Source organism: Dipodomys spectabilis, unplaced genomic scaffold (genome assembly GCF_019054845.1).
Source record: "Dipodomys spectabilis isolate Male_0828 unplaced genomic scaffold, ASM1905484v1 ptg000095l, whole genome shotgun sequence".
NCBI classification, from domain to species: domain Eukaryota; kingdom Metazoa; phylum Chordata; class Mammalia; order Rodentia; family Heteromyidae; genus Dipodomys; species Dipodomys spectabilis.
In genome coordinates this window covers 24,239,909-24,265,314 of record NW_024870772.1, presented here as the reverse complement: position 1 = coordinate 24,265,314, position 25,406 = coordinate 24,239,909, and the positions used below count along the sequence as shown (strand labels likewise).

The 25,406-nt window shown below is 39.1% G+C and overlaps 1 protein-coding gene across 1 annotated transcript in view; it reads left to right on the top strand.

The window, feature by feature from the left end:
* The first annotated feature begins 1,648 nt into the window (after nucleotides 1-1,648).
* The window catches only part of Tpte2 (transmembrane phosphoinositide 3-phosphatase and tensin homolog 2), an 83,658-nt gene continuing 59,900 nt past the window's right edge, over nucleotides 1,649-25,406 (top strand). Inside the window, exons 1-9 of the mRNA XM_042685490.1 lie at nucleotides 1,649-1,822; nucleotides 7,072-7,136; nucleotides 10,064-10,120; nucleotides 11,198-11,233; nucleotides 12,508-12,558; nucleotides 15,224-15,280; nucleotides 16,270-16,320; nucleotides 18,797-18,853; nucleotides 25,292-25,342. Coding sequence (XP_042541424.1) covers nucleotides 1,649-1,822; nucleotides 7,072-7,136; nucleotides 10,064-10,120; nucleotides 11,198-11,233; nucleotides 12,508-12,558; nucleotides 15,224-15,280; nucleotides 16,270-16,320; nucleotides 18,797-18,853; nucleotides 25,292-25,342 — 599 coding nt within the window. The remainder of the gene's footprint in view (nucleotides 1,823-7,071; nucleotides 7,137-10,063; nucleotides 10,121-11,197; nucleotides 11,234-12,507; nucleotides 12,559-15,223; nucleotides 15,281-16,269; nucleotides 16,321-18,796; nucleotides 18,854-25,291; nucleotides 25,343-25,406) is intronic.

The window sequence follows — 25,406 nt, the reverse complement described above, 5'->3', positions numbered from 1 at the left end:
GGGGGCAGGCCTATGCTGAGGGTGGTAAGGGGGCGGGCCCTATGCCACAACCAACCTATACTCAAGGCAGGCTTGTGCTGGGGGCAGGACCAATGCCAGGATTGGCCCAAGAAAGGGGCAGGTGCTATGCCGGGGCGGAGCTTATGCTGGTGAGTGGCCTGAAGGACAGACCTTTAAACAAAATTTTTTTTTTATTGTAAAGATACTGTACAGAGAGGTTACAGTTACATGAGCAAGGTAATGAGTCCATTTCATATAGAGCATTGTTACCCCTCCTCTGCTTTCCTCCTGCCATCCCTTCCCTCTCCACCTCCCCAACTCCTCCCTCCTCCCCCCACAAAGTTATAAAGTCCTTTTCTACAGTCTTTTTTTAAATATATATTTTTATTATTATATTTAAGTAGTTGTACAAAGAAGTTCCCATTCAGTCTATGAATACAAGGTGTCTGACAACATTGTCACCCATATCTCCTAACCCATCCCTTCTCTCACTTTTTTTTAATTGAGATTAGGTGATTACATAAATTTCACATATTTCACAGTATTGTGGAATAGTGATACTTAGTTAAGGCACAGACACATTTTAAACTTCACAAGGCACATTGTCATTATCATGGTCTATACAGTTTGTGAATTTTATGAGTTTTGACAATACAAATTATTTCTTGGACATCAGGTGATGTTTACATTTCTTTCCTTTTGCTTAGTGTAGGCTGTTCCCTCTTTCCCTCTCATTCCTCCCTTCCCATAAGTGCCTTGGGGTTGCTTCTGTCCAGTGCAGCTGATGGGCTCCTTTGTTGTATGTTGTTCATTTTCCCCCTTATGCTGTGTCCTACTCATGGCTTCCCTCCATCGTGTGCATGCATCTCCCTCCCCTCCTCCCCCCACAAAGTTTTGAAGTTTGTTTTCCTCAGTGTCTTGTACATCTTGTTACAATGGGTCATCTTGTATTCGGACAGAGCTTTGATAGCCATTACCTCCAACTTCCCTCGAGGAAACTCAGTTCTGTCTTCAGCGCTTTCCTGGGACAAGATGTGGGGTCCCTTGCAAAGAGCTTCCCAAAAGCCTGGGAGACCTCCTGGCCTGCCGGGTTGCTCTGCAGCTCTGCTCATCTGTGGAGCCCACTGGCCTCCACAGATGAGCCTGGGAAGCCTCAGGACCAGAGGCCGCTGCCTGGGAATCTCAGCTGCCAGGCCCAGATCACTCTCCATTGGAGCTTGGTGGAGCACTACACCTTGGGTCATCTCTACTGCTGTTTATCTACCCCTTGAGTCCTGTGATCTGTGGGGCTTGGCCGAGTGGTGGAGCTGAGGGTCCCAACTTGCTGCATGAAGGTGCCCACCTCACCCAGCTGTACAAACCATGCAGTGAAAAAAAAGGCATTTTAGGTGCTAGTGCCAGAGGGAGGATTTTCCTGGTCACCCTGCTGAAGTTTTTCCATAGCTTTGGTGCACAGCCTTATCCAGCCCCAAGAGCCGCAGTGTTCTAGAAACATCGGGCCTGGTCAAGTGATTCCAGGTGTGCCAGCTCTTTTGCTGTTGAAGAGCAAGAAACCAACCAAGTTCTCTCACTGCAGGACCTGTATCCAGAATGTGGAGATGACCCACATTTCTGCCAGGACTGGCTTCCATAAGATTTGGGCTTGACCATGAAGTTCCTAATGTCCTCAATGAAGCAAGCAGGAAAGGTGTGTAGAACGCAGGTGAAAGGACAAGCCAACTCAGGAGGCCGGGGCCAGGATCACCTTCCACAGACTTCAGGACCTCATTTCCGGAGCCATCGTGACAACTCCAGCTGTAGGCTGGCTGTGTTCCAGCACAGAGTATCTGAGGCCAGTGTCTTCAAAGCCTCAGGAATTGAACAATTCTGCATTCGTGGAGGGCCTATCATGCATCCCATGCACCTTCAGATGGCAATGTAGTTTATATTTGCCTCTCCTAGAGGTAGAGGGACATCTGGGGTTTTCAACCTATGTATTGAGATCCTACAATTCACTCTTTTTGAGGTATACAATTCAATACACTTTATTTGCATTTACAGGGTTGGGAAGCTATCACTTAATATTACCATTCTATAATTTTAGATATCTTTCTTCACTCCAGAAAGAAACTCTGTACTCAAGACTAGTCACTGTCTTATTCTCTTACTGACTTCCCACCAGAATCTTAGGACAAACACTGAAGTATTTTTTTCTGCCCTGTGTTTTTATTCAAGACATTTCATGTAGCTATGGCATGGCTTGTTTATGTAGCATATTTTCAGAGTTCACCCACCTTAAAGTACATATCTATCTATCTATACTTCATTGCTTTTCATTGTCAAATAATATTCTGTTGTATAGGTATCCCCTTAGTATCAATGACTAATTAATATTAGTATGAACTCTTCTAAACTACCTTTCCATCTTCTAATGCCTTAATCCATGTTTCTTTTGAGATGTTGTAGTTGTAAGGGAGACTATTTAGTCCTTATTTAGGGTTATGCTAGGTAATTTTTATTTGAGGCTATTGTGAATTGCAGTTCCTATTTAAACTTGGTATTGCCTAGTAACTACAACAAGTGGTATAGCCATATTTCTCATGCACATGCTTTCCATTTTAATAAGAATCCCCTCTTCTGCCTCTTTCCCATCTCCCACCCCTCTATTGTTAGCAGCCTTTAGTGAGATTTCCACCTCATACATAGCTTCACTGTAATTTGATGTCATTTACCTTCCATTCTCCTCTCCTTTTTACTTCCCCAGACTGTCCCATAAGTTCTATGTGTGTATATACATATGTATATATGTATATATATACATATATATATATATGCCTTTAAAGTCTCAATTCTACAAGTGAGAGAAAACATGATATTTGTCTTTTTAAGCTTGGCTTGTCTCACTCAAAATGATGCTCTCCAGTCCCCTCATAATTAACATGAGTTAAGTATTTCTTTATGACTTGAGTAATATTACATGATATATATGCACATATATATGTATATATATGTGTATATATATATATGTGTGTATATATATATATATATATATATATATATATATATATATATATATATATGCACTGTAATTACCTATCAGGTGTCAGGCACCTAAGCTGATTCTGCCATTTGTCTATTACAAACAAACCTGCAATAAACATGGGTGTGTGGGTGTCTTCCTTGTATATTGATTAGACTCCTTCAGATATATATGCCCAAGGGCAGTATGGCAGGGTTCTGATGTATACTATTTTTAGTTTTTTAGAGGCTTCAGGGTATTTCACACATGCACATGGTGTCCTTTAATCAGATTGACTACCTTTGCTTACTCCCCCCTTCCCCATTCTCTCTACCCCTTATTATTCAACAGCTTTTATCTTTTATAATGAGCTTCATTATGCCATTTTCAGTCACAGATGCACTGTTTTCCAATAATTTTCAACATTATTTTCCTTTCTTCTTCCTCTTAACGTACAACAGCCCCGCAATGACAAAATGTTGTATGCTTGGGTGTATGATCTCCTGTATCTGTTTACATATGTGTTTTTCCACACATGAGAGAAAACATATGACTTGCTTTTCTGAAGCTGGACTGAAAACAATATAACTTTACTCATCTTTATGGCTGAATGTTATTCTATTGTGCATCTTATATTTCTCATTGTGCATATCACATTTTTCAATCCACTTGACAGTTTCTAAGGCATCTGTTTCCATAGCTTGGCTATTGTAAATAATGCTACAAAGAAAATATATTTATAGGTGCCTCTCTTATATTCTGATTTACCTTCCTTCAGATACATGCTGAAGAGTATTTTCACTGGATTGTGTGGTAGACCTGTTTGTTTTTTGAGGGATCTCCATACTGATTTCCTTAGAGCTTATACTGATTTATATTCCCATCAACAGTGCATTCTTTCTAGTATTTGCTGCTGTTTGTGTTCTTGGTGATGGCCATTTTGACTGAAGACAGGAAAACTCTTCCGTGTTTTTATTTGTATTTCCTTAATGGCAAGGGATTTGAGGATCTCTTCACGTTTGTACTTCTTTCAAAATACATTTGTCTTTCTGGTTTATTTGCCCATTCATTGTGTTGCTGATTTTTTATGGTAAGTTGTATATGAAAATCACCACAGAGTTATTCCTACTGCATCTAAAAAGTTTTATTTGTCTGGCATTTATTTTCCTCTTTCAGGCTCATTCAATCATAAATAAGGGGTACAATGTTAATTTACAATTTGTATTTATTTCTCAATTCTTTATGTGTATGGGAGCAGGACTTGCTTTTAATCTGGCCCAACATTGCTTTGTGTACTCCTTCTACTTCTACTTTCTTACATTGCTGGGTATGATAGATGTGCACTACTCATTCCAACAGGCTTCCCTTGACGCTAGGATAACAAGTGTGTAACATTTTACTCAGTGATTGGTTGAGATGTAGTTTCATGAGCTTTTTATTCCTGGGATGACCTTGATTCACAGTCTCCCCTCTCTGCATCCCAAGTAGATAGGATTGGAAGCTTCAGGCACCACTCAGCCCTGTTTCCTCCCAATTCTGTGAAATGATAGCTTGAGTAATTAAAACATTTCCCACAGGAAGTGGAGCCATGGCTCATGTGGTAGAGCTCAGGGATGGCACTCAGGCCCTGAGTTCAAGCCCAGCACCAACAGAATAGTCATTAAAAAATTCCCAAGTCCTCTCTGTCCCTTTTGCCTATTTGAACCAAATTAGGTACTGTTCAGAAAATATCCAGGCCCTTGCTCATTCTGTCTAACCTATAGGGAAAGGCAAAAGATAATCAGAATACATAATACATGATAATTCTGATACCCTAACCTGTTACTGGGCATAGGATGAAAAATGGAGAGGAGATCCCCATCCAGGACTTCTCCACTTTGCATTGTCCTTCCCTTTTATTTGTAGCTAATGTAGGCTTTGTGTTATCATTCTTCCTGAATTTTCTCTTTTAAATACCCTGGTTCTGTTGATCTGGTGACAATTTTCCTGTTACTTGTCATGTTCCCTCTGGGAGTTTGTTCCAGTACCAACTCTTTATTTTTAGCTAACATATGTCTCAGCTTAGTAAAGCCTTTTGTTTCAGAGATCTCTTAGTTTCATCAGTTTGGGTTAACAGAAGAATTCCCTCCATTAGATACAGGAGAAAAAAATGGGCAAGATAGTTGATGTTCTGAAATTATTATCCTAGGCTCTTTGGCCTTGGTACATGCTCCCCTCCTTGGGCCCCCAGTCTTTAAGGTGCCTGTGTCTTTAATTTTCTGTAGTTAGGAATGAACTACATTCTGTTCCTCCTTCAGTGACAGCAAGCTGACCAGAGTCTTCTGTTTGGGGTTACCATGGGAACAAAATTCTTATTCTCATATTTGTTGTTGAATGCCCAACAGGTAAAGACCATGGGGTGAGGGTCTGAGCAAGGGTAGCCTTACTGACTTCCCAATATGTCAGTTGGGCATGACTTCTCATCTTTACCAAAAGAATAAAAATAAAATGAATGAGTTTTTTGAGGGAGGGCTTGTGGGATGGTATGTGGAGGACAGAGGGCTGGTGGGAGGGGATGTGGGAGAGAGAAGGCTGGCTGGGGTTTTTGGGGGTCAGCTGAGTGAAGTGTTTGTGTGTATGTGTTTGCTAGTACTGGGGTTTGGACTCAGCACCTGGGCACTCTCCCTTAGCTATTTTTGCTCGAGGATAGTGCTCTTCCACTTGAGCCACAACTTCACTTTTGGCTTTTTGATGCCCTACCATAGGAGATTAGAATCCTAATGGACTCTAAGTCCTAGTAGATTTGCCTGCCTGGCCTAGCTTTGAACTTCACTCTTCAGATATGAGCTCCTGAGTTGTTGGGATTTCTGCTGAAGTTGAGTGGAAGATTTACCTGGGACCTCCCAGGGCCCACTTACCCTGAGCGTGAAATCTAGTTGTGATACTGTGTTGCTGGCCAGGAAATGGGTGATTTGTCTTAACAAGCAAGCTTGAATAGGGGGAATTAGGAATTAAAAATACTGAAAACAAAACAAAAATCCAGCAAAGTTCTTACCCTGAAAGGTAGCGGGAGAATCAACTGCCATCTAGATCTGGAATAGGGTTAGATCCTCCTTTATGTCCAGTTGTATATAAATTGAAAGATGTGAGATGGTCTGAGTCCAATCATTTTGTCCAATCATTTCCTGCTGCCCCTCACCCTCTTTTGAACCACATCAACCACAGCAGAAGCTGGGCTGGCTACAGGTCTTCTGCTTTGCCTTGCCTCTTCTGGTTCACATCGGTGGGGCACCAGATGCTAGACTTAGAGCTTTGAGCATTCTACCTTTGTGTATGACCTGTATGGCTGAATGGGATGGAATTTACAAGTGTCTGCTCTAGGTTCAAAAGTCAGAATCAGTATTTTAGCCTGAAACCATTTATATTTTACAAAGAATATTTTCCTGTTTGTTTCTATTTTTCTCTTTCTTGTCAAGGGTTTACAAAGTTACAGCACATTTCTGGTAGCCTCAGTGTAGACACCATATTATTACTATATTAACTTGGCCATTTATTTGGCAATTTTTTGTTTAGGGGGGAGTAATACTAGGGCTTTCTCTGAGGTCCTCAAACTCTTGTAAAACTTTTCCACTCAAGGCTGATGCTTTACCTTTTGAGCCACATCTCCACTTTCAGCTTTTTTTCCTGGTTAATTGGAGTCTCATGGATTTGTCCTATCTTGGCTTGCTTTGAACCAAGATCCTCAGAATGCCTAAGTAGCTAGGTTTAATTTCCTGTTGACTTCGAATTTTCTTGTATAACATATATCCACTCTATGAAATATTGAGGAGCATATCACTTTCTCTCTAATGCTTTTGAGTTATACTGTACAATGTCTCTAGATAGAAAATTATAAGTTATCATGATGTAGTGAAACTGGTTTTATTTAACTTTCTAAGTCCTCCTATGTAGCAATTGGATTAATCTGTAAAGTATCTTGTACTTTAGCTAAACTTAATATATTTTGAAGATTCAAAAAGTTTTTCTATATCTGGAACTAAAATATGAAAGGCAATTGCAGAATGTATGTCTCACGGAATTGATAAAATCTACAGAATTATAGATCTGATAACTTTGTGGGCCAAAAATTTGGAGATGCTGAACACTACCTAAAAGCCTGGTATGTGTGGCTTTCACCTTATTTTTAGTGATACTATAAGTCTGTTTTAGAAACAATGAATATAAAATTCTTATCTGCTTTCCTTTTCTTAGGATTATTTGAATTTGAGAGATTTGTATGTTCAGGTCCATTTGCAGATCCGTGTACCACTGGTTGGTACGCATCAGACGTAACAAGTAAGTCATAGCATTCAAATGTGCTAAATTTTGAGCAAAAATCCTAGGCTTGTTTAGTGAAATCAGGAACACAGCTATACCTTTTTTCTTAATAATGTAAAGTATATGGAAAATGTTATTTAACATGTTCACAGATTAAATGCTATTTAACATGTTCTATGCCTTTACTGTTGGTTAAAATACTGAAGTTTAGGCACTGTGATAACTTAAAGGGACTGGTCCCTTTAAGTTTCACTCTGGGGGTGGCTGGTTGTTCTAATAATAGTGGATAGTGTGTTAGGGATGGGAAACTGGTATTCAGCCTAGCTGTGTTCCACAAGGATGGCCACAAGGGCTTCAGGTATTTAATTAACACTAGAAACATACTTCATTACCATGGTGAAGATAAAATTAGTTTTTATTAGTGATATTAGTGCCTTACAATTCAGCATTATGTATGACAGACTCTGAAAACATATTTGGGCATGGATGGCTGCAATCCTAACTACTCAGGAGGCTGAGATCTCAGGATTGTGGTTCTAAGCCAGTCCATGTAGGTAAGTCCATCAGATTTTTGTCTCCAATTAACCACCAAAAACCTAGATGTTATGCATATACCAAGTGATGGAGTGCTGGCCTTGAGTGCCCAAACATTGAATTGAAGCCCCAGTAACTGGCACCAGAAAAAATCCAAAGGGAAGAAAGATGTGACTCAGGCAAAAAATTTTAAAGATAGCTCACATTGTATAAATAGGATGTAACAGTCTGAATAAGGCCTGTGGTGTATACCATTGGAAGAAGGTTGATTCCTATCAGATCCTGTCTTCAGCTGCTGGTTTATTCATGTCCCATGGAGAAGACAGTATCTGTGCAAGCAGCTTACTAAGGTAGTTTTTCAGGCTTCATAAAGTTCAGTTTTCCTCACTATATTACAGTTCCCTTTTTGCAGCTTCACTGTATCACGGGTTAAAAAATAAATCCAGGGGGCTGGGAATGTGGCTCAGTGGTAGAGCGCTTGCCTTGCATGCATGAGTCCCTGGGTTCAATTCCTCAGCACCACATAAGCAGAAAAAAGCCAGAAGTGGTGCTGTGGTAGAGAGCTAGCCTTAAGCTGAAGAGCTCTGGGATAGTGCCCAGGCCCAGAGTTCAGGCCCCACTACAGACCTCCCCACCCCCAGCAAAAAAAATTCAAATCTGTATTGCAGAGTTTTTGCTATATCATGGGATTTTGCTGATAAAATTATGTAGGTTTAAGAATATAGAAAGTGGGGCTGGGCATGTGGCTTAGTGGTAGAGCGCTTGTCTAGCACACATGAAGCTCTGGGTTTGAATCCTCAGGACAGAAAAAGCCAAAAGGGGCACTGTGGCTTAAGTGGCAGAGTGCTAGCCTTGAGCAAAAGAAGCCCAGTAACAATACCCATCCCCTGAGTTCAAGCCCAGGACTGGCTAAATAAATAAATAAATAGTGTAGAAAGTGTTTAAGAGCATGGGAGGTGTTTATAAGTATAGAGTGTGGTAAAGATTAATAAGAGAGTGGGAAAAGTTTACAAAGCCTTAAACTATAAGCATATATCTACACACACACACACACACACACACACACACACACACACACACATAATAATAATAATATATAATGCTGCTACTTCACTGCTACTTTCATCTATCGTAGGGGTTGATCATTGTATACTCAGTTAAAGGAGTTCTTATAGCATTCATAAATGTCTGATGCTTTGGAGCCCCAAATAGTTCACTAAGTAGTCTATATATAAGGGGTTTGTTCAGTATCTTCCAGTTTTCTTCCTTGACAGAAACCAACTGAAGTGTACATTCTTACCTTTCCATACCTTTGCATACTTTTTGGTGTTATAGTTCTGTGTTGGACTCCTGGTGGAAAGCAGTAGCTATGTAGAGATGACTGTTTTGGTTAAATTCAGTCTTTTCTGTTACTACTACCACTACTACTATGACGACTAGTACCATTATTATTATTATTATTATTTTGTATGTGTATGTGTATCTGTCTTTTTCGCTTTTTACTTTTTTCTTTTTCCCAGTGCTGAGGATCAAACTCGGGGCCCTTCTCATGTTTTTCCACTGAGCTAAATCTTAATTGTTTATAGTCTAACAAAATATCCTTTAAAAATGAATTCATAGGAAAGAAAAAATCATTCTAATAAACTAATTTTTGAGGGCTTGAGCCCAGGAGATTACTTCATAAGTACTTCATAAAATGCTGTATAATTGAGCTCTATACCATACTGTACCATAATTTAGACCACTCTTGACCTGTTTACTGTCTCTTTCTTACAGAAGACTCAATAGCAATTAGTCCATGGTATTAGAATATTTGTTCTAGTGTTTTTACTTCTGTTTTTCTTCATAAACTATTACCTGAAACCATCCTTTAATATCTGACTTACCCAGTGTTTCATTTACCAATGGATTCCAGGCTAGCCTGAATGGTACACAAAATAGGGAAGAAGAGGAGGAAACTCATGAATTCTAAACTTACCTTCTTTCCTTCTTTCTCTTTCCTTCACACACACACACACACACACACCTGATATGTGCACCTATCAGCTTATTTCAGGTCTCAGTTCTGTGCTCTGAAGTTGTTTCTTTAGCTCTGTCAAAATTTCTTGTTTGTATTTGTTTTGGTTTTTTTTTTCTTTTGCTTTTTTACTTTTCTATCCTGAAATCCTAAAGTACCAAGAGTCTCATTGCCTTCCAAAATGCCTGACTGCTTTTTTTGTGTTTTCTACTTTGTAGCAGAGTTATACATGTTACAACAGATACTAGAATAAACTATCCAGAGAATGAACAAACGTAAGTTGACTTTACTAATATGAGTTGTAAAAGGCATTGGGACTTGATGACAGATTTCCTTAAAAACCACTGGTTTCTGTGGGTAAGTGGTAGAGCATTAGCCTCCAGCAAAAAAGCTCAAGAACAGCCCCCGGACCCAGAGTTCAAGCCTGGACCATTAACAAAAACAAATAAAGTAGCATACAACCTATTTCACAGCTCTAGAGGATCAAAGTGTCAGGTCAAAGAGCCTGCAGGGTTGGCTCTTTATCAGGTCTTTAAAGAATTTTCTCGACCCTTTCCCCCTATTTTGCAGTTTGTCCACAATTCTATGATGTGTATATTCATCCTATAAGTCTGCCTTATTTTGTAGAAGACATTTTTTCCTAGACCTAGAAAGATAATTTCTCATAAATCTGATTCCAAGGTTTCCAGTCAACAAGAACAATGTAAAGACATAACTTACCTTGGATAAAGGGCTTAATCCCTTGCTCTGTGACAAGATTGTATCTGCTTGAATCTGTGGTAACTGGATTTCCTAGTAAAATCTTGTTGCAGATTAGGGTGCCTGTGTGTTTTTGTTGTTATGGCTAAAATTCAGAGCCTTGTACCTATTCTGCTTTTTTATTAATGGATGATGTGTTAATTCTTTAACCCTTTTTCAATCCACCATTTTGCTAGTTAGTTGCAGATGAACTCTCTAAGATATCCCAATTTGGGTAGCTTCAAATTGTTATCCTTTGTTCTCAGCCTCTGAGTAGGTAGGCTTATAGATGTGAGACAGAGACATGCCCAGCCATCCCAGATTATGTTGAAAGCACAAAAAGGGAGATCACTGAATAAGCTAGCAGAGAAAAAGTGTGACTCGAAATTGAGCACCTAGCTAGCAAGCACAGGGCTCTGAGTTCAGACTAAGTACTTGAGAGAAGTGGTTTAGGAATAGAAGAGCTGGAGGTTTGGCTCAAGAGACTGAGCCTGCTGCCTAAAACTGCCTAGCATGCCCAGGCCATGTTTTCAGTAGTCAGCACTGTAGAAAACAGTGTGATTTCAACTATACTGTCCAACTTAATTTCCTGTTTGTTTCTCATTTGTTCACAGCAATGACAACAATACCAATGAAGGTGTAACTTCTGGGTGAGTTGTTTTCTTTGGTGATCTGCATGGTAAACCATTTTGGAATATGATAACAATGGACAGAATACATGAAGACCTATCAAAAATGTATGAAATAGTTTTCAGTTTCTAAATTAAATAGAAAATGATAAATCAGGTCAAAAGAGACTTGGTCATGGTCTGCTGTAAATTCAAGGACTGACAGCCACAATCTTTAGAGTATCAGTGGCTGCATGCATACAGCTCATAAAGAGCCAAAGGAGGTGAAAATCCCTCTCAGAATCAAGCAGGTAGTCCCAGTTTTCTGCAGAACCCAGGAGAATGGAGCTCATCAACCCTGGACCAATGCTTCATTCTCTAGGACTCAGTAACCTTGAAGGCCCACCCCCCCCCCCCATCACATTGGATGGGTGTCCTGCTTCTAGCCTGGTGTCCCTATCTGATTCAAGGCAGCAAAGTCAGTCTCAATTCATGTAATTAAAGAGGAAATAGAGAGAACATGGGAAGCAGAATATTTTAAATTAGTCCACAATAAAAGAGAATTCAGTTTTGTTATGTGTACTCTGATAGAAATATTCATTTGGGGCTGGGAAGGTGGCTGAGTGGTAGAGTGCTTGCCTTGCTTGTCTGAGGCCCTGGGTTCGATTCCTCAGCACCACATAAGCAAAAAAAAAAAAAAAAAAAAAAAAGCCAGAAGTGGCACTGTGGCTCAAGTGGTAGAGTGCTAGCCTTGAGCTGAAGAGCTGAGGAACAGTGCCCAGGCCCAGAGTTCAGGGCCCGTGACCGGACCCCACCCTCAAAATCATCATCATCATTTGTATCTTGTCTATTTTTGTTCCCATATTTATTTAAGCTGGGTCAGGGCCTCAGCCCTGACCCTGAGCTTTATGTGCTCAAGACTACCACTTGATCCACAGGCCCAAATTCAGCTTTTTTGGTAGATAATTGGAGATAGGAGTCTCATGGACTTTTTGGTCCATAGTGGTTATAAGTGATCTTCAGAATTCTGCTGCTTGAGCAGCTAAAATTATAGCCCTGAAGCACAGGCACTTGCCTAGGACAAAATTATTTTAAAATCATGAATGCAACCTTTTTTAGCCAGGTGTACACTTGTAATTTTCCCCAGAAGCCTCATTTGTAGGGAAAGATAGAAATACTGCTTTTCATGTAACTGAATATGTAAAATTTGATATTGTACCAATTTATTCATTCTGACTTAATTGTAGTTAACTTGAATGAAAAAGTAAATTTATGAATTCACTTGGTGTTTGACTGTGTGTAACTTAACCCTTTAGCCTGGAGAAGCCTGAACCACCAGAGATAATCTTACAACATGTTAACAAAAGGTGAGATCTATATGTAACTTAAGATACAGAGATATTAAGCTAGGTATTGTGGAAACTATATGAAATGGTTGGGCATTCAAGTTATGTCTGTTACATTTCTCCCATTTCTCAGTTATTCGAAAAAATAAGAACCCAGCCAGAAGAGAATCATTGTGCTTTTTCAGTGAGCTCTGAAGAAAACCCTTACAATGCTATGTCTGTTACATTTCTCCCATTTCTCAGTTATTCGAAAAAATAAGAACCCAGCCAGAAGAGAAACATTGTGCTTTTTCAGTGAGCTCTGAAGAAAACCCTTACAATGCTAGTAGATAGTCTATATAAGGTAGTATACATTTTCTGTGACTGTAGTAATCAGTTTCTACAAACTAAATATGCCATACATTCACAATTTATCTCACAGTTCTAGGAATAGAAGTTTCATAACAGGGTATAAAAAATCTCTCTACACCCCTAAGTGCTATTTGTTGACAATTTTATGACATATATACTCATCCTCTAGGGCTCTGCCTTATTTACTTACTTGTTTGTTGTTTGTTTGTTTAGCTCAGGTCCTGTGGCTTGAATTCAGGTCTTGGGCACCGACTCGTGATTTGTTGTGCTCAAGGCCAGTATGCTACCCCTTGAGCCAGAGGTCAATTTCTGAATTTCTGAGTAGTTTGTTGGAGATCAGAATCTCAGGAACTTTCCTTCTTGGGCTGGCTTCAAACCATGCTCCTCAGATCTAATTTGCTGAGTAGGTAGGATTACATGTGTGGGTCACCAGAGCCCAGTTCTGCCTTATTTTGAATGTGAAGTTCTTTGAATTCTAATTTTATTTTTTTGGGTGGGGGGTCAGGTCGTGGGACATGAACTCTCGGCCTGGGCTCTGTCCCTCAGCTCTTCAGCTCAAGGCTAGCACTCTACCATTTGAGCCACAGCACCACTTCAGGGCTTTTTCTTTTTGCTTATGTGGTGCTGAAGAATCGTACCCAGGACCTCAGGCAGGCAAGACAAGCGCTCTGCCACTGAGCCACCTTCCCAGCCCTGAATTCTAATTTTTTAAAGTGTGAATTTAAGGTTTCTGACATTATGATATGAGTAGTGTAAGGACATGATTTACACTGGATAAAGGGTGAAATTGCTGGCACTATGACAGGTTTGTGACTACTTTAGTGTGTTATTACTTAATTCCTTATAAAATCTTGTGCCACACGACAAAGATTAGGGTGTGTGTACATGTGTGTGTGGGGTGTGTGTGTGTGTGTGTGTGTGTGTTGTTACTTATAAAGCTTAGAAAATTATACCTATTCTGCTTTCATATTCATGGCTGATTTGTTAACTTGAGTACTATACTTTCAGCTCAGCATTTTACTGGTTAATTGGAAATGTTCTACCCAAGACATTCCTAATCTTGGTGGCTTCAAATTGTTATCCTCTGGTCTCAGCCTCTTGAGTAGATAGGATTATAATTGTGGGAAAGTGGCATACCTATCCATGCCAGATTATGATGACAGAACAAACAAGAAGATAATTGAAAAAGCCAGCATAGACAAAAGTGTGACTGTAAATTGAGCACTTAAATATCAGGGACAGGGTTCTGAGTTCAAACCTCAGTATTTGAGAAAGAGGCAAAACAGCAGGCGATTTAGCTCAAGTAACTGAGCACCTGCTTAGTCTACACAGACCTTAGTTTAAAGGTCAGCACTTTGGTATATATAAAAAAAAGTATGTTTTTTTTAATTGTGAGAATTAAAATTCTTTTTTTTCTTTTTTTTATTGTGAAAATACCATACAGAGTGGTTGCAATTACATGGGCAAGGTAATGAGTATACATAGTGCAACTTAATTTTGTTTCTTTTTCTTTTTTTATTGTAAAAATACTGTATAGAGGAGTTACAATTACATGGGCAAGATAATGAGTACATATCTTATCAAGCATTGTAGCCTCCTGCGTTGTTTCCCCTTCCCATCTCTTCCCATCCTCCCCCTGCCCTCCCACCCAATCCTCCCCACCCCCCACCAAAGTTGTAAAGTACATCTCATTGTTGCAATGGGTCCACCTGCATCCCCATTTAAATGATTTGTTTTTCCTTTTCCCCTCCACAAATTATGCTGACATCAAATACAGTAAAAGCATGGGTTATACTGTGGTGGAGGGACATACAAAGCAACAAAGAAATAATCTTATAAATGTGTTAGAAACAATCTTATGAAAGAAAAATAAATCATTTGAATACGTCTCTTAGGTTTCATTTCCCTAGCATCACCTTATCTGACCTTTTCTGCTTGACTCAGACATATACTAGATATTGCAACTAAAACTTATCTCACATAGGTCAATTCAGAAATTGACCTATGGCTCAAGGGGTAGCATACTGGCCTTGAGCACAACAACTCACGAGTCGGTGCCCAAGACCTGAATTCAAGCCACAGGACCTGAGCTAAACAAACAAACAAACAAGTAAGTAAATAAAGCAGAGCCCTAGAGGATGAGTATATATGTCATAAAATTGTCAACAAATAGCATTTAGGGGCATAGAGAGATTTTTTTATACCCTGTTATGAAACTTCTATTCCTAGGACTGTGAGATAAAGCTTTAGTTCCGGCTAACCATGGGACCTATGTTTCTTTGGGCCTGGCTTACTTCACTTAATAATTTTCTGTTCATTTTTCATTTGTTCACAGTGACACAGATACCAGACTACATGTTGTCAATATTTCTAATAACAACTTGAATACTAGGTGAGTTGTTTTCTTTTATCACCCCAGGGTAAACTATTTTTGGGGGGTATGATGACAATCGACAGAATACATGATGACCTATCAAATACTCTATAATAATTTCAGTTTTGTAACTAATAGAAAATGCTAGAGCAGGTCAAAAGAGACCTGGTCATGGTCTGCTGTAAATTCAAAGACTGGCAGGCACAATCCTTAGTCAGAGTATCAACATGCATGTAGGCAACTCATAAAGAGCCCAGGGATGTAAGAATTCCTCTCAGAAACACGGAGGCAGTCCCAGTGTTCTGTAGATCTCAGTAGGTAGGAGAATCATTTACCTTAGACCAATTCTTCATTCTCCAAAACTCAATTACCCTGAAAGAACCACCATCACATTGGATGGGAGTCCTGCTTCTAGCCTGCTGTTCTTTGTTCATATCTGGCACGAAAGACTGACATGATTGCTTTATGAAGGAGGGAATAGAGAAGAAAAAGGAAGCAGAAAATTAGATTAATTGAGGGTTGAGTTATTGTGAATTAATCTGGATTTAAAATAGTTCCACAACCATAGGGCATTAATCTTTTGTTATGTTTATAAGAATAGAATTATTCTTTATTTCAATGAGCCAGTCATTGGGCTTGAGATTAGGGTCTGAGCCATGTTCCTAAGTGTGTTTTGCTCAAGTCTAGCACTCTAGTCCCCAACCCACAATTCCACTTCCAGTGTGTTTGGTAGCTAGTTAGAGAGATGAGTCTCATGGACTTTTCTGTCCTGTGTGGTTAAAAAATCATGATTCTCAGATCTCAATCTCCTGAGAGGCTAGGGTTATATCTGTGAGCACAGATACTTGTCCTAGTCAGGAAAGACAAATACTCCTTTCTTATATAACTAAATATATAAAACTTTCAAGTTCTACCAATTTATTAGTTTTAAGTAAATTGTAGCTAAGTTGGATGAAAATGTAAATGAATTTGCCTGATATTTGACTGTGTATAATTTAATCCTTTAGGTTGGAAGAGATTAAAACAGGAGATCTTGTACTCGAAGATTTCAGTGAAAGGTGAGATGCATTCCTATATGTATGTATATATGTACATAAAGATACACAGGTATTAAGCCAGAATTTTTGGGAGAGGTATCAAAAGATTGGGCATTACAGCTTTGTCTGTAATGTTGTCAGTTTTCCAAGTTAGGTGAGTGAATGAGAAACCAGTCAGAAGACAGCCTCAGTGCTATTTTAGTGAGCAGTGAGTAAAACTCCTAGCAAGCTATCAGATAACCTATATATGAGACCCTATTTGAGTGGACAGTATATATGTTTTATGACTTTACTAACTAATTATCACAAACAAAATTGCTCATGTACTTAAAAATTATTCCACAGTCCTAGGGGATAGAAGTCTTATGTTAAAGTGCCATTGGTGTTGGCTCTTTTCTGGTCTGTAAAAAATAATCTTTTCATACCCCTTTTTCCTATTTTGCTGTTTGTTCGCAATTGTATAACATGGGGACTCATCCTCTAATTCTCTGCATCATCGTCGTAATCCTCCTCCTGCTCCTCATCACTATTAGTATCAATATTAATATTATTATTGTCCTTTTGTTCCAGTCTTCGGGCTTGAACTCAGAGCCAGGGTGTAGACCTTGAACATATTTTTGTTCAAAGCTAGTGCCTACCCCTTGAGACACAAGTCTACTTCTGTTGTTCTGAGTTGTTTATAGCCGATAAAAGTTTTAGGAGCTGGCTGCTAGTGGCTCATGCCTATAATTCTAGGTACTCAGGAGGCTGAGCTCTGAGAATCATGGTTTTAAGCCAGCCCAGGCAGAAAAGTACATGAGACTCTTATTTCCAACAAACTATTCAGAAAAAGCTGGAAGTGGCTTTGTGGTTAAAGAGGTAGAGGTCTAGCCAGGAACAAAAGAAGCTCAGGGACTGCCTAGGCCCTGGGTTGTAACCTTAGAACCGCCGTGTGTGTGTGTGTGTGTGTGTGTGTGTGTGTGTGTGTGTGTGTGTGTGTGTGTGTGTCCACAGGACCACATGCACACATGCACACAGATGAGATGCATGCACACACACACACACACACACACACACACACACACACACACACATTCACGCATGCAAACACACACATCGTCTCAGGGACTTGTCTCCCTGGCTGACTTCAAACTGAGACCCTTGTTTCTCAGCTTCCTGACCAGATATGATTATTTATGTGAGCTACATGCACCTGGCCTAGGAAATAAATAGTCTTAAATCTGCCATGAAGCATTTCTTTTGCAGATGTGCACATTTACTTTGCCCTAGACACTTTGTTTCTCAAGATAACTAGAAATACCCCTTTTCTTATAACTAGGTATATAAAATTTCAAGTTCTACCAGTTTATTAATTTTAAGAGAATTGTAGCTAATGAGTGAAGAAATAAGGGTAGGAATTTATCCCATATTTGACTTTGCATAATAGAATTGTTTAATTGTTTAATGTGGATATAAATGAACCAATCGAGCTCACACTGGAAGATGTCAGCAAAAGATCAGATGCACGCATATATATAAATATATATATATATATATTTGTTTGTATACATACATACACACATACAAACATACATACATACATACATGAATACAAAGATACAGAGATATTAAGCCAGAATTTCTGGGAACTATATCAAAAAGGTGGTCGTTTATCTTATATCTGTAATATTCCTCTCCTTTCCAAGTTAGGTGAAGGAATGAGAATCCAATCAGAAGACAAACTCTTTGCTATTTTAGTGAGCTCAGAAGAAAACCCTTAGAAAGCTATCAGCCTTTATATAAGATTCTATTGGAATGAGTAGTATATGTTTTGATTGACTGTAGCAAGATTATTATGAGCAAAGTACCTTCCAAATGACAAAGAGTAATGTGTGTCTGCGTCTGTGTGTGCTTGTGTGTGTGTCTTTCTTTTATGGCTAAAACTCAGAGCCTTGTGCCTATTTTGCTTTCTTGCTTGTGGTTGATAGAACTCTTGAACTACTCTTTGAGTCCAGCATTTCCTGGTTAATTGGAGATGGAATCTCAGGTGTTTTCAAATTACTATCCTCAGTCTCAGCCTCTGAGTAGACAGGAGTATAGATGTAAGACAGTCGCATACCCATCCATCCCAGATTATGATGAAAGCACAAACAGGGAGATCATTGAATAAGCAAGTAGAGGCAAAAGTGTGAGTCTAAATTGAGTACTTAACTAGCAGGAACAAGGTTCCCAAATTATCCTGAACCCAAACAGTGAGATCATTGAGTAAGCTAGTACAGACAAAAGCATGACTCTAAATTGAGCACTTAGTGCAAGTATGGTGATCTGTGTACACACCTCAGTGTTTGAGAGATGTCATGGTATGGGCAGAAGATCTGGTGATGTAGCTCAAGTAACTGAGCACCTGCTTAATCTGCATAGACCTTGGTGTCAGTAGTCAGCACTTTGATTTAAAAAAAGTATGTTTTCTTATATATAGTGCAACTTAATTTTCTGTTTGTTTTTCATTTGTTCACAGTGACACAGATTCCATACCAGATGTTGTCATCCATTCTGGTAACAACGTAACTACTGAGTGAGTTATTTTCTTTTGTCTTCTGCATGTTAAACTATTTTTTTGGAGTATGATGACAATCGACAGAATACATCATGACCTATCAAAAAGTGTCTGTAATAATATTCAGTTTTGCAACTAAATAGAAAATGATAGAGCAGGGACTGGGAAGTTGGCTCAGTGGTAGTGCGCTTGCCTTGCATGCCTGAGGCCCTGGGTTCGATTCCTCAGCACCACATAAGCAAAAAGAAAAAACTCGGAAGTGGCACTGTGGCTCAAGTGGTAGAATGGTAGCCTTGAGCTGAAGAGCTGAGGGACAGCACTCAGGCCCAGAGTTCAGGCCCCACAACTGGACCCAAAAAAAAAAAAAGAAAAGAAAAAAAAAATGATAGAGCAGGTCAAAAGTCACTTGGTCATGGTCTGCTGTGAATTCAAAGACTGGCAGGCACAATCCTTAGAGTATCAACATGCATATATGCGACTCATAAAGAGCCCAGGGATGTAAGAATTCCTCTCAGAAACACGGAGGCAGTCCCAGTGTTCTGTAGATCTCAGTAGATAGGAGAATCATTTACCTTAGACCAATTCTTCATTCTCAAAACTCAATTACCCTGAAAGGCCCACCATCACATTGGATGGGAGATCTGCTTTTAGCCTGCTGTTCTTTGTTCCTATCTGGCAGTCATGAAAGACTGGCATGATTACTTTATTTCTTTTTTTGTCTGTTAATGATTTTTTTAATTTGAAAATACCATACAGAGGGGTTACAATTACATGGGCAAGATAATGGGTACACTTATCAAGCATTGTAGCCTCCTCCTTTGTTTCTCCTTCCTATCCTTCCCACCCTCCCCACTCCCCCTCCCCCACCCAATCCTCCCCGCCCCCAGTGACTACATTTCTTATCAAACATTGTTGCCTCCTCTTTTGTTTCCCCTTTCAATCCCTTCCCATACCCCCCCCCCACACACACATGATTATTAAGGAGGGAATAGAGAAGGCATAGGAAGCAGAATATTAGATGGAAAATTAGATTGTGAGGGTTGCGTTATTGTGAAATAAGCTGAATTTAAAATAAGTTAGCAACAATAGGACATTAAACTTTTGTTATTTTTATAAGAATAGAATTGGAAAAATCACTCAAATTAAACCAAAGGGAAATTCAAGAGCAAGCAGATAATGCTAAAAAATTTAACCTTCGCATAATCGGAGTGGACGAAGGGGAGGAATTCCAGAGCAAGGGAATGCAACACCTATTTAACAAGATAATCAATGAAAATTTTCCCCACCTCAAAAATGACCATCTTAACTACATCACAAAAGCTTATCGAACACCCAACAAGCAAGATCCCAGGAGAAACACTTCTAGACACATTATAGTAAAAATGATGGATCTGAATAATAAGGAAACAATCCTGCATGCAGCAAAAATGAAGAAGGAGCTATACTACAATGGGAAAAAAAAATTAGAATCACTGCAGATCTCTCCACACAAACAATGAATGCAAGAAAAGCCTGGGAAAGCACCATACGAGCCCTGAGAGCCAATAACTGCTAACCCAGACTGATATACCCGGCAAAGCTAGCATTCACATTCGATGGAGAACTGAAAACTTTTAATAGCAAAGAAAAACTAAATGAATACATAAACATTAAGCCAGCATTACAAAGAATTCTAAGAGGGGGGACACAACCTGAAGAAAGCAACCAGGAACTGGGACCTGCCCCAAACAGGCATTACTCAAAGTCTAACTGAGCAAGCACAGGAGGAAAGGAAAGAAGAAAAACTTAGGAAAACGGAATGGCAGGGACAACAATGCATCTCTCTATACTTTCTCTTAATATAAATGGGCTGAATTCGCCAATTAAAAGAAAACGAACTGAGGACTGGATCAGAAAACAAGACCCATCCATCTGTTGCCTTCAGGAGACCCACCTCTCAGCCAAACATACAAACAAACTCAGAGTGAAGGGGTGGAAAAGGATCTACCAATCAAATTCCCCCAATAAGAAAGCAGGTGTAGCTATCCTGATATCTGACAAAATAAACTTTTCATTAAAATCAGTACAGAAAGACAAGGACGGACACTACATATTAATAAAGGGAACAATCCAAGAGGAGGATATAACCATCATCAACTTATATGCCCCAAATATTGGTGCACCCAGATATGTCAAACAAATTCTCTCAAACTTACAGAATAAAATAGATCCCAATACGATAATCCTAGGAGACTTTAACACGCCACTCTCACCAAAGGACAGGTCTACCAACCAGAGGATTGGCAAAGAAGCTACCGAATTAAGTGAGGCCATACTTCAAGTGGAATTAACTGACATCTACCGAGTATTTCACCCTAAAACAACACAGTACACGTTCTTCTCAGCAGCTCATGGAACTTTCTCCAAAATAGACCATATCATAGTTCATGCAAGGAACTTAAGCAAATACAAAGGGATCGACATAATCCCCTGTATCCTATCTGACCACAGTGGAATCAAGCTAGCTCTCAATAACAAAGCATACCGCAGAAATTTCTCTAATACATGGAAATTGAACAGCACACTCCTTAACAAGGCCTGAGTAACAGAAGAGATCAGAGAAGAAATAAAGCATTTCCTACAACTCAATGAAAATGAAAACACCTCACAAAGAAACTTGTGGGACACAGCAAAAGCAGTCCTGAGGGGCAAATTTATTGCCCTCAGTGCCCACATCAAGAGAATGGAGACAGACCAAGTAAATAATCTCATGTTGCAACTAAAACAGCTAGAAAAACAAGAAAAAATGGGACCTAAAGCTACTAGACGAAGCCAGATAACCAAATTGAGAGCAGAGATTAACCAATTAGAAAATCAGAAAACCATAACCAAAATAAACCAAACAAAAAGCTGGTTCTTTGAAAAAATAAACAAAATTGATGGCCCGTTGGCAAGATTAATTAAAAAAAGAAGAGAGGAAACCCATATTAATAGGATTAGGGATGCCACGGGAAACATCACAACACGTACCCAAGATATCCAAACAATTCTAACAGACTACTTTCAAAAGCTATACTCTCTAAAGGAAGAAAATCTGGCAGAAATGGATGCATTTTTAGAGAAATACAAGTTACCCAAACTGAGCAAAGAAGAAGTTAACCAATTAAATAAGCCAATATCCTATAATGAGATACAGGAAGCTATCAAAAGTCTTCCAACAAAAAAAGCCTAGGACCAGATGGATTCACAGCAGAATTCTATAAGACCTTTAAACAAGAATTAATACCCATACTCCTCAAGCTCTTCAGAGAAACAGAGAAGGAGGGAGCTATCCCAAACTCATTCTACGAAGCCAATATCACACTCATCCCCAAACCAGGCAAAGACCCAACCAAAAAGGAGAATTACAGGCCAATTTCCTTGATGAACACAGATGCAAAGATCCTTAACAAGATTCTAGCTAACAGAATCCAGAAACACATAAAAAAAAAATACACTATGATCAGGTAGGCTTCATTCCAGAGACACAGGGATGGTTTAACATACCTAAGTCAATAAATGTAATCCAACATATCAACAGAGCCAAGGTCAAGAATCACATGATTATCGCCACAGATGCAGAAAAGGCCTTTGATAAAATTCAACATTCATTCATGCTAAAAGCTCTGGAGAAAATAGGAATAGAAGGAACATTTCTAAAAACAATAAAAGCCATTTATGACAGACCAATAGCCAATATTATACTTAATGGGGAAAAGCTACAACCAATCCTCCTAAAATCAGGAACAAGGCAAGTATGCCCACTGTCTCCACTCCTCTTCAACATAGTCCTAGAACCCTTAGCCAGGGCAATAAGGCAAGAAAAAGACATTAAAGGGATCCGCATAGGGAAAGAAGAAGTTAAACAATCCCTTTTTGCAGACGACATGATACTATATCTCCACGATCCCAAAAACTCCATCCCCAAACTTTTAGAAATCATAAGTCACTTCGGCAAAATAGCAGGATACAAAATAAACCCACAAAAATCAGTTGCCTTCCTATACACTGATAATGTACAGGAAGAGAGGGAAATAAAGGGAGCAACTCCATTCACAATAACCTCCCAAAAAAGAAAATATTTAGGAATTAACCTAACCAAAGGTGTAAAAGAAGTATTTAATGAGAACTATAAAAAGTTAAAGAAAGAAATTGCAGAAGACACTAGGAAATGGAAAAACCTCCCATGCTCCTGATAGGCAGACTTAATATAGTAAAGATGGTAATACTTCCAAAACTAATATACAAATTCAATGCAATTCCTATTAAAATCCCAATGACGTACATCACTGAAATACAGAAAACAGTCCAAAAATTTATATGGAACAACAAAAGACCTAGAATAGCCAAAACAATTCTAGGGGATAAAGACAATATGGGAGGGCTATCCATGCCAAACTTCAAACTCTACTACAGAGCTATAATCACAAAGACAGCATAGTACTGGCACAAAAACAGACCCGAAGACCAATGGAACAGAATAGAAGATCCAGATATAAATCCACAGGCCTACAGCCAGCTGATATTCGACAAAGGAGCCAAAGACATACAATGGAAGAAACACAGCCTCTTCAACCGCTGGTGCTGGGAAAACTGGGCAGCCACATGCAGAAAACTAAAAGTGGACCCCAGCCTATCACCATGCACCAACATCAACTCAAAATGGATTAAAGACCTTAACATTAAACCTGAATCTCTGAAACTACTGCAGGACAGAGTAGGAGAGACACTTAAAACTAATAGGCACAGGAAGGAACTTCCTGAACAGAGTCCCAGGGTCACAACAAGTTGGAGAGAGACTCGACAAATGGGACTACCTTAAAATAAAAAGCTTCTGCACAGCTAAATCTATCGCAACTAAGCTAGAAAGACAACCAACTAATTGGGAAAAAATATTTACCAGCAATATATCAGACAAGGGGTTAACATCCTGTATATACAGGGAACTCAAGAAACTAATCCCTCCCAAACCTAATAAACCAATTACTAAATGGGCAAGGGAACTAAAGAGGGACTTCTCAAATGAAGAAATAAAAATGGCAAAGAAACACATGAGGAAATGTTCATCATCCTTGGTGGTGAAGGAAATGCAAATAAAGACAACCCTGAGATACCACCTTACCCCAGTCAGAATGTCCCACATCCACAAATCAGCCAACGACAAATGCTGGAGGGGATGTGGAGAAAGAGGAACCCTATTACACTGCTGGTGGGAATGTACACTTATACAACCACTTTGGAAAGCAGTCTGGAGGGTCCTTAGAAAGCTAAAGATTGACCTCTTTTACGACCCAGTCATACCACTTCTAGGCATCTACCCTGAACAACAGGAACCAATATACAAGGACACGTGCACCTCCATGTTTATTGCAGCACTGTTCGCAATAGCTAGGATATGGAAACAACCTAGATGCCCCACCACAGATGAATGGATCCAAAAATTGTGGTATCTATACACAATGGAATATTATGCAGCCATTAGAAATGACAAAATAATGGCATTTGCAGGGAAATGGATGGAGCTAGAAGGAATCATGTTGAGCGAGGTAAGCCAAGAACGAAGAGACAAACAGTAAATGGTCTCCCTGATAAGTGGATGCTAAATTCAAAATGTTAGGTGATACGACAAAACTAACAGGACTTAAGAAACAAAGAACTCCCGCTCATCTGGTTGAACCACTACTAAATATCCCCATGCTGCTGATCACAAACATGGTATATAACATGTGAACACTGTTATATATTACAGACTGTGATAGACAATTTGCTCCAGGAAAGTTAGAATGAACTTGTGACTTTGAAATTATGTAATCACTTAATCACAATCAAAAAAAAAAAAAGAACCTCGGGGAAGGGAGGGAGGGAGGGGATGGTAGGGGGAAAACAATGGAGGGGGTAACAATGTTCAAGAGGAAGTGTACTCATAACCTCACTCATGTAACTGTAACCCTCTGTATAGTATCTTTACAATTAAAAAAAAAAAAGAATAGAATTATTTTCAGTGTGCCAGTCATTGGGCTTGAGATTAGGGTCTGAGCCGTGTTCCTGAGTGTGTTTTGCTCAAGTCTAGCACTGTAGTCCCCAATCCACAACTCCACTTCCAGTGTGTTTGAGTATCATGGACTTTTCTGTCCAGTATGGTTAAAACTATGATCCTCAGATCTCAATCTTTTGAAAGGGTAGGATTATACAAACACTTGAGCTAGTAAGGAACTATTCTCAAATCTTTCCTGAAACCTTTGTTTAGCAGGTATAAACATGTGATTTCCCCTCACACCCTCATTTTGAGGGAAAGACAAATACTTCTTTTTATATAACTAATATGTAAAACTTTCAAGTTCTACCAATTTATTAGTTTTAAGTAAATTGTAGCTAAGTTGGATGAAAATGTAAATGTATTTGCTTGATATTTGACTGTGTATAATTTAATTCTTTTAGCATGAAAATGAATAAAGTAGGAGATCTTATACTTGAAGATGTTAGTGTAAGGTGAGATGCATTCCTATATGAATATATACATGTACGTAAAGATACACAGGTATTAAGCCAGAAT